The 13,196-nt window shown below is 47.9% G+C and overlaps 1 protein-coding gene across 1 annotated transcript in view; it reads right to left on the bottom strand.

Annotated features, from left to right (window-relative positions):
• The window catches only part of LOC126518996 (neuronal acetylcholine receptor subunit alpha-7-like), a 353,751-nt gene that overhangs the window by 24,970 nt on the left and 315,585 nt on the right, over positions 1 to 13,196 (bottom strand). Inside the window, exon 6 of the mRNA XM_050168610.3 lies at positions 3,917 to 4,111. Coding sequence (XP_050024567.1) covers positions 3,917 to 4,111 — 195 coding nt within the window. The remainder of the gene's footprint in view (positions 1 to 3,916; positions 4,112 to 13,196) is intronic.

Consider the following 13,196-nt stretch of genomic DNA (forward strand, 5'->3'; position numbering starts at 1 on the left):
GCGTTCGATCGCTCCGTGTGTTCCTTCCTTTTGTGTGGGCGCTTGGAGGGAATAGGCGAAACGCCACGCCGTCCTACCACCGCTACCGTGTCGGCTTCCTTCCTTTCATTATATTTTATTTATACTCGGTGGCCTATATACCGTGTGCCGCGAAAAACCATGCAGCATTGCCTAGCGGCGTAGACTGGCCCCGGCGTCAGGTGACCGGTGGCTTTTCAGGAAGCTTTTCACGCGTCAGCGGGGACAGGAACAAGCGAGGCACGGACTGTCATAATGCGCTCATTGGATTCGGTCAACATTCTCGCTTTTGAGCCGCTCTACGTGGGCAGGGTGCCGCGATGTATACCCGGTCTTTCGTCTTGCTCGAAATCCCTTCCACCTTTGACCTCGGTTTTGGCTGCCTTCGAATGGCGTGCTCGTGTTTATGCTAACCGTTCTGCCGGCAACTAGTTCCGCAGGAGTCAGCTTCGCTGTCGACCTCACAATTTTTAAGGAACGCTAACGGATTGCTTATGTCTATCCCTTCGGGCTGATTGCTCTCAGCCGCGTGTTTTGACAGCTCCTATCACAAATGTCAACTCCATTGCCGTATTCTTCTTTGTCGGTGGCAACGAATTAAATGCTCGTCGGAAGCGAGTGGGCATACCTATAAACATGGGCGCCGTACTCTGGAAATTTGAACTTTCTTCGCAAGAAGCGGGCTTTTAACTAATGGATGACAACTAGAAGAAACAGGTGCCATAACTGACAGCTTGACATAGCCATTATTATTAAAGTGTGCGCCCTACATCCTCTGTTATTAAACGAAATAAGGGTAACTATTATTATTTTTGTCTACCAGAAAAGGCTTGCGAGTAAAAGCGGGTAAGAAAATATTTATCCACGCAATGAAACAGCGTACGAATAAGATGTTGTACAAGACATGACCATTTGGTATGCTCAACCCATGGAAGTTGGTTAGGTGGTCTACTACGGCAGTGTCTTCCCGTTGTTCAGTAGGGTATTGCGCTTCCGGAACTATAGCTGATGTAGTTGCTCACTAAGTCAGCACATTAGGCGCGTCCTAAAGACTTCAGCATCATCGTCAATACAGCGCGCAGAAACAAAAGAACACACACACACACACACACACACACACACACACACACACACACACACACACACACACACACACACACACACACACACACACACACACACACACACACACACACACACACACACACACACACACACACACACACACACACACACACACACACACACACACACGCACGCACGCACACACACACACACACACACACACACACACACACACACACACACACACACACACAAAAAAAAAAATACATGATGCGACAGCAGGGTCAAACTAGAGCAATAGTAAAGTATTTGAATTGCGATTAACTTTAACAAAATCACTTTATATCAACTTCGAATAGAAATCCTTAGCTCTGGACCAACTACATTATTTTGTTGTTCAAGCACATGTGAATCGCAGAAATACCCTCTTTGAGTAATCGCTGAACCGAGCTTAATGAAAATCGTTGACTTAAGAGAAAGTCCTGTCCCAGTTACTTATGTTTTATTTAAGCGTTCAAATGATTCTATAAACACTGAAAAAGATAGCAGGACTTCAAAAAAAAAAATTATAAGCCATGTTAAAAAGAAAATAAATGGACCTGAGTGATCGGTACTTACTAGGAGCAATTGAAGAGGGCCCATTTTGATAGTTGCGCATATATCCCTAAGGTACATCGGTGTATTGTGAATGTAAATTTCCCGAAACTCATGTAGCCACGGTAACCCGCGCGAAGAAACAGGGCCCCCTTCCAACTTCGAACTGTAAGTATTATGCTGTTTTCATAAGCGCGATATATTTTTTTTATTTGTGTTAAAGGAGAAATTATAAATATATAACTGAATAGAAATTCTGCAAGCTTCTTTCACAAGAAAATAAAAGGCCTGCCAAAATTATTTTATCAGTTGCCAGCATACGGCCTACTTTTTTAAGAATGTGACATTTAAAAAAAATATTTGAACCGTTACTTAATGAGAGAGCATTTCGGCGTTTAGTGAGCGTTTAATCGTACTGATTCCCGAGCTGAAAGTACCTCTTAATGCTGATTTCGACCACAAATTCTTGAGCTGATGGTAAGTCAAGATGGGTGGAACGAGTTTCTTGCTAAATACGCTCGTTATAAATATTTTTCACCTTATTAACAGCGCTAATTAAGAGAGGTAGTGATGGGCCCTGTGTAATTGCAATCTGGTTTAGAAAACTCTCGCAGGCACTGCAAGACGAAAGCAGGATCAATTCGGTACACTGATTTTTTTATCTCCCACTGTGGAGGCGTTTAACTTTTGCAGATGCAATAGCAAAGAACCAGAACGAATTCACTCCGCACATTTCTCCGTGGTCGATCTACTGAAAGCTCAAACTGACAGCTCAAATTGTTCCTAGACGCCCGCAGGTTATTCCTTTTATCATAAAGTAAGACTTTTAAAGATATAGCGTATATAATACTGATGAGGCTCTTTGCTCTAACTGTGGGAAAAGAGAAGTAAATTGTGGGCAATTCTAGGAGAGAAAGAGCAGAGAGTTCAGCGAGAGGAAAGTTCGGTTTGCTACCCTGGGCATGAGGAAGAGGTGGATAAATGAACGAGGAAGAGAGAAAAAAAAGGAAAGGAGAAGCGCGATAAAGTGCACGCACCCGGAGCCCCCGCAGCCCAGCGAAAGCTGGTGGCGGTGCCACCAAACTATGACGTGCTATATGGCTTGATATATGCCAAAGAGGCAGCAGCAACGCTTGCCGATTGTGCTGCGCTAATTCTTCCGTGATCCTTCGAGTCAACCAACACTGTACATGTAGAGATGAGGGGCGGTAAGCTTATGGCTCTTTTCTTCTTCCGGTTCTTGTTTTTTCAAGTGTGGGCTGTTGCCACTTTCAGTTTTCGCTGCACCGAGCGGTGTTGGTACGATTGGGTGCAAGAAGAGAGTTTTAGCTTACTGCTATCACTCTACCGTTACCACTTATATGCCATTTACGTCACTTGGAAGCTTGGCACGTATACTGTAAAGCTACTACTGCGCATGCGCCCTACGCTGCTTGGCTAACAAGGTAGCTCTCGTACTTGGAGGTGTAGCTCAGAGCTATGGAGCTCGCTTTGGATGCGAGAACTCTTGGGTTAGGGTTCGGACTCCGGCACCTCCATGTGGTGCTTTCCTTTCTTTGTTTCGTTTTTAATTCCTTCAAAATTTTCAAGTTGATGTGGAGCCTCCCATAGCTCAGCTGCAGCAGATGCCAGGTATGGCCAAAGAGCGCCATGTGTCATTTTTTAAAATGTTATAAGGCGCTTAAATAGATGTAGAGCGATAGTGACATACTACATATTTATGCTCTTGCGACAACCAAAAGATTACCCAGAATGACCCCCGCCCACAAAAGTGCATTGTATCTGCCTTTTTCGCCTCCGCGCTCCAAAACATACTTCCCGATGTTGGAGGAAGTTCGCATCCTTCTGTAACGTCAAGCAAATGAGCGAACGTAATGGACTTCTGAAAGAAATGAGCAACATAATTACCTTTTTAAATAAATTATCTTTTGAGTTGTACAGCGGTTTATACTCGCTAAGTACTGCATTCTCGAGTTGTCACCAACTATATAGGGTGTCCCAGCTAACGCTAACCAAGCTGCTCAAGAAAAAAAAAAAAAAAAACATGGTGCAAGGTAGGATTTTAAGACTTACACTGTTCCATCGTCACGCCTCTGACGACCGAACACCGTGGACCATATAATTTTATCTTGCGCCATATTTTTTCCACGCATTTTCCTTTGGTGAACAACTTGGCTAACGTTAACCGGGACACGCGGTATAGCGCCCTTGAGGAAGAACGGTCGAGAGAGGCACTTACCCAGGGTGAGCCTCTCGCCGGTGTCGGGGGGCAGCGTGAAACCGAGCAGAGTCATGGACGAGATGAGCACGCAGGGAATGATGAGGTTGAAGCCGTAGTAAAGCGTGCGCCGCCGTATGTGAATGGTGTACGTGATGTCGATGTACGGCTCCGGACAGCACGAATACTCGCGAACGTTCCGCACTCCCGGCACGCCTGCACACAGCGGCGTCGACCGAGCCATTTTAGAGCGAGAAAAATCAGAGAGAGAGAGAGAGAGAGAGAGAGAGAGAGTAGAGCTTAAACTTTTGGGTCACTGTCGATAGGAGGGTGACGCAAAGAGTTATCGGCAAAATAGAGGTTTGTTCTAGTCGTTATTGTATAACTACAGCGAGCATATCGCGGCGACATGGCACCCCAAAGTGCTGTGTGGTGGTGGTGGTGTTTTATTTTTTTCCCTTATCTTGCAGGCAGTAGTGCGTACACACTCAGGGTCGACCATGAATCGGAGGTAAGAATATAAGAATCATCTTTACCTCCAATTAAATTATTTGTGACCTGACATTTAGGAGAATTCGGCGCTTTTAAGCAGCGTCGGCGACTTTTTTTCACATAGAACAAATATGTGGGGAAAGTAAAATAACAACCCCCCCTCCCCCCCTAAAAAAAAGGAAAGAGGCAGATCACACGAATGCACTGATGACAGCTCGCACTAAAGATCACATAAAATACAGTGAAATGTAATGTCACAGAAATACAGAAATGATAAATCGCGAGAGGTCCCGCAAAACGCACCAGAAATATCAGCTCCCGTAAACACACTAACGACAGTTGTCAAAAGACGTCACGGGAAGCACACGGCAACTTAAAATTCAATTCATGTAAATACACTTATTATAGTATGTGTCTCCGAGTGGGTCGATCTTGGCGATAGCAAGCACGTGGCTTCATAGGAGGCAATGCGCATGCGCACAAAGAATAGAAAATAAAGAGAGCCATCTGGAAGTTCAGTTGCTGTAAGTTCAGGAAAAAATAAAAGCAGCAGCATCTAGTAAAAAGAATACTGCCTACAAACACATAAAAAGGCAGAGAAACGACATAAAATTGAACTGGAAATGTGTTAAAGCAGAAGCGGTGTAAAAAAGCGATTTAAGCATTTGCTGACTGAAGCCAATGAAAGTGACAGAAAAACTTAACTCACTGCGGCGTGTTCCGCATTTTGTGGGTGGTCTGTACTCGATGAAGAAGGAGAAAATAAAATAAGAAATAAATTGCACAGGTCTCAGCCACTGCGGCAACAGATGTGGCGCGAATCATTTTGCAGGTAGCTAGCTGTCAAGCTTTGTTAGGGTTCTACGAAGCGTTGCCAGGTGGACGAACGTGCTTGTGTAAATGGAAAAAGTTGTGTTCGTGGCGCGAGCGCGCGTGTGCGCGACCACCGCAGCAAGAGGACCTTGACGGTGACGACGATCGCGTGACGACAGAGGCATGATTCCTACTGCATCCGTTCGACGCGAGTTTATATGACATATCGACTGCTGGATTCTGCATAGGTATCGAACGGGCGTGAGCGAGAGAAGCACATTGTGACGAAATCTGCAACGAGGTCTTGTGCAATCGTATGTATACCATGCCTATGTCATGCGGTCTATGTTAAAACGACAATGACAGTTGTACTGCGAAGCGATGTTAAAAATTGGCTGCGGCTTAGCTCAGCTAACCCTGGATATGCAAAGCAAAAGCTTGGTTTAGCCTGGTTAAGTCTTAATTTCACTTGGTTAACTTTTGATTTAGCTGTAATTAGCACACCTAGGTGTACAATCACTGTTAAGCTAGATATGATGGCTGTGCCTATGTCGGTAGCTAGACATGATTGTAATTACGCTTGGGTAGACAAGTATGGTTCGAAAGTTCGATGCCTGTTGTGTCACAGGGAAAGCACAAGTGCTAGACATGCAAATTTTATGGTCGGGCATGCATTTATTTTTTTTTTACGGAGGTCGGAGATGGGATGAAACGTAAATCTGCCTGCCTACCTACATACTTACTTATCTACCTACCTCTAGGTGCATAGAATGAGGCAAAAATGCTCCACATTCAAATAAGGGGGAACGCCAGGGGGGCGCCGAGTAGTGCGAACGCGCAATCGTCGGATCCTGCTTCTTCAAATGGTTTTGGGGAATTATTTGGCAAGATCCTGGAAAGTTGTGCATCATTCGACGCAGTCCGTCGCAAGGAACCAGCCCATACCAGACTTTTGTCGATAGGTGAGGTTTTCGACAATTTGAGAGACTTTGAACTACCGACCGCGTTGTTCGTCGGCTCACTCTAACGGGCGCAGCCTAGCGTCGGCGCGGCGTCCGGGATAGGCCATGGCCTACTCGGCGTGGTGGGGCGAAATGCCCGAAGTTGAGGTGGTGAAAGGAGTCGAGTTCGACCCCGACAAAGCAAATTGCCCAGGCTGGACCACGGCAATGGGCAGGAACAAAAAGGCTCGGCCGGAGACTCCGAATTGGACGGCCAGCACAGATACGCACAATGGCGGGAGAGGTGGCCGCCGCACCGCCACCCCGCAGAGCGCGATGAAGCAGTTTGTGAACGCCTCAAGACTACTGAAAATGGCTTGGGACCGTATACGCATCATCGTCAGACCAACAAGAGGCCTCGACTTTAAGAAAGTCAGTTGGATTCGACCAACACAAGCTTTGCCTATGGTGGCGGTCTTAGCTCAGGACGAAGTGGGTAGAGACATAACGGCCCCAACGCTGCTCGGAACATTCTCGTCATTTCTACGCCGGCAAGTAAGAACGCGTGTGCCTACGCGGCCGTTCAGCAGATACACCTCAGGGAAGGCAAGTGCGACATGGCAACTTGTTTGGCCGCCTCGGACAACACATGCAAGGGAGTCGTTCGTCAGGTCGACACCGACTTCAGCGATGCCAAGCTCCGGACAATGATTGCTAACCAACGGAACGTGAAAGCGCTCGAGGTGAGAGGCTTCAAGACTACTATGATGGTGGTGGTGCTCTTCGAAGGTTATGAGAGTGCCGAACTACGTCATGTGTGGCGTGGGCATGCTGCCCTGCACGCCATACAGAAAACACGTGGAAGTGTGTTACAACTGTGGCGATTTGGGACATCGAGCCGATGTGTGCCCGAACCCGAGCAGGAAGAAATGCAGGGGATGTGGTCTAGCCTCCCCTGCCGAAGATTATCAGTGCACGCCAAAGTGTGCCATCTGCGGGGATCCTCACCTCACCGCGGACCGCAAGTGCAAGCAGCGATTCCAGCTGCCCCACATAGTATGACAAACACGACGCCGGCGCAGGCACGCCAAGAAGTCACAGCTGGCCGACGAAGTTCGTTCACGTGACTCCAGGTGGCAAGTGCGCCTGGACGTGCGCGTTCACTGACGACAGCGGCTCGTCAACGCAGCCTCTCGAGAGGGCGCGCCCGGTTTCGCTCCCACTCAACAGGACCTTCCAGCTCCAAGGGGCACTCCCAATCCCGGGCGCGCATTAGGAACGACCCTCATGCGCGGTCCGAGTCAAGCCGAAGACTGAGAAGACGCCAAAAAAAAAAAAAAAACAAGAAGAAAAGGTAACGTAGGCAACATTGACAGAGCATAGGAAAGACCCCAGAGTAACGCAGCTCTTGCAGGGAAACGCCAGCCTCAGGGCATAAATCCAAACGATGAAGGCCGATTTCGAGGCCTTTCGGAAAGCAAACCTTCAGCAAAAGCAAGAGACCTCTTCGGAAGATGGAGAAGCGGAGGCGCATAAGGCTAAACGTAGGGCCACGTCCTCGCAGGAGGCAGCCGAACATACTGCCACGATGGAGGCAGCGATGCAATGCTTGCTGGACCACTTACAAAAATCCGTTAATGAATCGATAAGGGCAATCAAATTCTGCTCTTTAGAGTACAAGTTCTAGAAAACATGCAGACTAAGCGCGCTGAAACAGTCAGTAATGAAGTTGCTCCAGCGGCAACTAGAGAAGCTAGAGGTAGCGTCCTAGAGGCCTTTTGAACCCAAAATATTAACAATGGCGGGCCCCACTAAAGAATTTATCATATGGAAGTCGAACTGCGCCAGTTTTCAGAGACGACAGGCCCCACTGCAGCAGTTTAACGCGACACAGGCGAACGAACCACATGTTAATCCTTTTACAAGAAACCAGAACTGAAATTTCGTAATTTCCAGGTTTCCGAGCTACCTCGGCAAACGAAGATGGCAGACTCCCCCTGCCGGTCCTAGTTGCGAAGAAAACCTCCTTTCAGGAGCACAAATTGCAATTCGGCAACACGAGGGCGGACGTAATGCTTATCGAAATAATTTCCAGCAGCAAGCTTAAAAACAGCGTTTTCACTCTAAACATTTACAGTTCCCCTAGCGACCGTCACCAGGCATTCTTGTCGATTATAGCCAAGGCGGCGGCGAAAGCAAAGGATGCTCCACTCGTTGTAGCTGGAGACCTTAACGCGGCGCATCAGGCGTGGGGTTATGTGAGACACTTCCCTAAAGAATAAATCTACTTCAAGTTGTTACAAACTGCTCACTAGAGCTAGTTACGGAGCCACAGTTTCCCACGCGCATCGGTAATTCAGTGTCGCGGGACACCACACCGGATCTGACCTTCGTTAAGAACCGGTGTGGTTCTTACCAACTAACACTAACCTGTGTTAGCACAATAACCAAGAAAATCTGTGAAGTGACCACTTTATTGTGGAAGTTTCTCTGGAAGTTAGCGCAGCTCTCCTTAGGGCGTTCAGCGTAGTAAACTGCAATGTATTTCGTAAACACCGAGAGAGAACTCGGAGGAGTACGAGTCCTTCGAACACCTCTTAAAGAGACTCGAAGTGGACGTGGCCGTGGACGGGGCCGTGGACGGGGCCGTGGCCGAGTCCTTCAGGAGGCCATGGATGTTACCTAGGAGTACTTAAAAGGGACGGGACTGTATCTGTCACCGTGAAAGTCAAAACTACTGCTTTATAGACCAGACCGCAGGGGCAAGAGACACTGTATTCCTCTCGGCCAGATTCCCATTAACCTATATGCGGGATCTGGTCAGATGATCCCCAGAGTCTAATCGGTCAGAGTTCTAGGTATGATACTATATGCAAAGGGAAGCAGCAATCAAACTGTTGTCCGCGTCAAGGCAAAGACGGAGAACATACTCCAATTAATCACAGGAGTCTGGAACCCCAGAAGAGGCCTCAGTGAGAGCAACCTCCTTAGGCTGTATCATGCATTCCTCATGAGCCATATAAACGACGTGGCATCGGCGCTCAACTGGTCCCGCTCGGAGGAGGCCAAAATTAATGCGCCGATAAGAAAAAAGCATCAAACGCATACTGGGAATTCCCACTAGCACTAGCACGAAGCAGCTCCTACAATTAGGGGTTCACAATACCCTGACGGAGGTAATCGAAGCACAAAGAATGGCACAAACCACCCGCCTCTCGCCTTCGAAGGCAGACAGAAGCATATTAATGTCCTCAATCTGCCCCTCTTGGCCATTGACGCGAATGCGATCGCGCTCTCTCACACCGTTAGGATGAACATTCTGGTTAGCCCTTTCCCACGAAATGCACACCCTCAGCATAATGCGGCTAGATGCAAGGCACGAGCCCGCTCTCTCATTGACTCTGCGCACAAAAGCCTGCCATTAACTACCTATGTAGATGGTGCCCAGTATGGGCGCACAGATTCACTTGTAGCTGTTGTAGCTGATCCTCACGGGAAAATCCTTAATGCAGCTTCGGTAAGACACACCACGGTAGCGGCGGCTGAGCAGGCTGCCACCGTGCTAGCCATGATGACCCCTCGTGGCCTTACATCTACACTGACTCAAGATCAGCCATACGAGCCTTTCTGTCTGGCGTAATCTCGAAAGAGGCGGCGGCTACATTCAAGCAGAGACCACCTGATGCTTTTCACACTATTGCATGGTTCCCGGTGCACATGGTAACCAATGTACATACCAGCAAACCCAACTTGAATGAGCTAGTTCATCATCAAACGCGAGGTCTAACATTCCGCAATGGTCCTGATACGCTAAACAGTCATAATTGGGAGCATAACTTTTACCCATTACTCTCTTTTCATGAAATAGTCAAACACTATAACCTTGGGCGCAGGCAATTCCGGCTCCCACACCCAAACCTAATTAGATTTCAATCTTCCACATTAAGAATGTTACAAATGGGATATTCCCCTTCGAGAGGAAAGTTTAGGCACTTTGCTCCGGACATCGACCCACACTGCTCTGAGTACAATATAGAGTACTGCTCTTTAGCACACATGTTCTGGCAATGTTCTGCGTTAAGCCTCTTTTAATAAATAAGAGGACTGGGAAGAGGCCTTTAAAAGCGGCGATCCCCAGGACCAACTAAGGGCTGTCCAAAGGGACCGCGAACAAGCGGAGGGCTATGGTCTTACGGCACCAGCGTGGGAGTGGCCCGCAACTACAACTTAGTAGTTCTTAGGACCTTAATAAAGTGTCAGACTAACATTCAAATAAGAAGAAAAATGATGACCTGTGATCCACGAGAATACTTTGTTCTGGCACTGACATAAAAGAATGAGAAAAGATGAACATAGAAAATAGTTCGTCTCCACCTCAGTATTGCAGTGTTAGCCGGCGTAAATAATTGCGATGTGAAAATTTATCTTTAGAGTCCATGCGTTTGTCCAGTAGCTGTCCCCACTTTTATTGCAGACCTTATAAAATAACTTTAAGCTCGTCAGCGTCGAAGGACGGAAAGCGTTACTCATGGAATGACGACAACAGCCATTTGAACGGAGCGAAAAGATTACCACTTTCACAAGGAGTAACCTCCTTGCCCCATTTTCTCGTTCTCACAGGGTTTGTCCTCCAGCAACGACACGCGGACGGCCTCCATGAACGCTTAGTGGTACACGCTCCCATGGCAGTATATTTGCGCACTACAGGTGTCGTTGCTGTTGGGATAATGAAGAAATATCGATGAAAGATGGAATGAAAGACTCTTTCACAGGACGAGAAGCTGGAGCTTTCGCAAAGCACATGAAGTAGTCATTGTCAGACGCAACAGCCTTCGCCCTGAACCTGACCTGCAGAAAGACTGTGTGGCGAGCGCGCCATGAGGTGCACTGAGTATACGTAACTCTATCGCGTGAAAGAAGCAATGCCTAGTGACGCTTAAAGCACTTGGGCAAAGGTGCAGCACGAGCGAAAATCATTTCCCAAAGAATGCAGACGAGAAAAAAGTAAGAAAAGCTGAAGAATAGTGAAAGAGAACAAACCACCGGAAAATCGGCAACCGTGTGGAAAGCTCTGCTTCTGCAGAGTTTTTTTGAATTTCCAGAGGTGCTTGTAGCGGCCGAGTTAAGCTAAGAAAATAAGAGGAAACTAAAAAGAAGGAGAAAAAGAAAAAAAGAAAAGCAAGTGCATCCAGCGAGAAGCGGTTCCTAGAATAATTCTCTCTTCCACAAAGTGGAGCCAAACGACGCGGGTGGTTGGAAGCGAAGTTGGAAGTGGGCGGCTGGGCGCCCGCAGAACGCCGTCGTCGCAGGAAGAAGACTCGGAAATGCCCGCACAGCCCTTGAGAAATTCCTCGTGTTGAGACCCCCTGCCAGTGCATCGACGGCGCTGCCGCGGTACAAATTGGATTTTCTGCACCGCAGACATCGTCGTCGTCGGGGAGGAGGAAGTGCAGTCCCGGCGCTCCACTATGAATATATTGGCCGCGTCGCGCGCTTGCGATAGCTGCGGAGGTCGGCGCTCCAAACACATACTCTCTAAGGGCTCGGAATCGGGCGCGCGTGATCGGTGAAGGAGAAATACTCGCTGCTGTCGATTGCACGGTGCAGAAGCCTTCGCAAGGCTCGCCCTCACGCCACTGGAAAGTCGCGCTAGGTCCCACGGCCCTGCCCACGGATACGCTGCCTCGGCAGACAGAGTCGATCAGATACAAAGCAGGGACGTATACCAATTTTTGTGGGAATGATACTGAGATTTGGCTATATAGCCGAGTCCCTAAGTTTCGCCGCGAGAGGACGCTCGAAGTTTCGAACCTGTATACATAAACTATGGTCCCGATGCTCACTGAAGTGCTTGGATATCGGAGAGTCAAGTGGAAGAGGGGGGGGGGGGGGGGGGCGTTGTCAAAGGTGATATGCATTGAACTTCGTACCTTAAACACTGTTTCACCATCGATACGATACAGCGCACAACCGCGCGTGTCATTATGGGGGAAACGCAGCGCTGCCGCTTTTCGAGCACCTGACTTCGCTCGTAATGTAGGAGTTTGATTCTATCTCGGCGCATAGGAACATCGCTGTTCAGTGAACTTTCCGCGAACTCCCGGGAGAATTGATCCCGTGACAAGTGACAAGATCCCGGGTCCAGTTACAAGTTGGGTGCGGTGCCACACTGCTTTCGCGAGGAATGCGTTAGAGATCGAATATCAGGTTTTCTTCTTTAAAAAGAAAAAGGTGGACGTACACACCTTTTATCACAAATGACTGATCTGCCTGACTACAGTGAAAACTGTCATCTACGCAACTTTCAAAAACTCTTCAGCGAGGCCGAAGAAGTATCCTCAGAACGCGGTTGTTTGAATACAAGAACCCATGGTTCTTGTTAAATTGTATGATTAAAAGTGGCATAAAGGAAGAGTGGAAGGGAGAATATGCTGACGGAGAAATGCTTTGTAAGTACTGATTCAGGGCTTCTTAAACATTTCTGAATACTCGATAAAAACCTGCATCGAGAACTTTTATGAGCGAAACAGCGCAAGATAGTTGCCAGAAGATTCTGGATTTTATTGTAGACACGTGTGAATGAGCAAGAAAGGAGTGAGCAATTCGCAGCTGCACAGAAGGCAGTTTTCGCATTATCATCATATGGCCTTTAACACTATACCATTTGAAGTCGACAACATACTCTATGTCTCATACGCACTATGGGAGATTGTCCAAGAATCGGGTTAGTTGACTCACGGATGCCCATCATATTGTTACAGCGCAACCAAGAGTGGCGCCAGTCATAAGAAGACGATTTGACGTGTAGAGGTGGAATCGGTCATGACATCCATCTTGCTTATGCATCGTTCTCTTTCTTGTAAATATTGTAAACACATCCTTATATGTCACTTCTGCAGCGTAACAAATTGGTGGAGGTGCTGGGTGCCCACGAGCAACCACAATGGAGCTCCGCAGTTGTCGTCACCTCGGAATGGACAACATGACGGACGAAACAGGACCCGACATGGCGCGGTCCACATCAATGCCTACAACCCCGATGGTTGTGCCGGCTC

This window comes from Dermacentor andersoni, chromosome 3, assembly GCF_023375885.2.
Source record: "Dermacentor andersoni chromosome 3, qqDerAnde1_hic_scaffold, whole genome shotgun sequence".
Lineage (NCBI taxonomy): Eukaryota > Metazoa > Arthropoda > Arachnida > Ixodida > Ixodidae > Dermacentor > Dermacentor andersoni.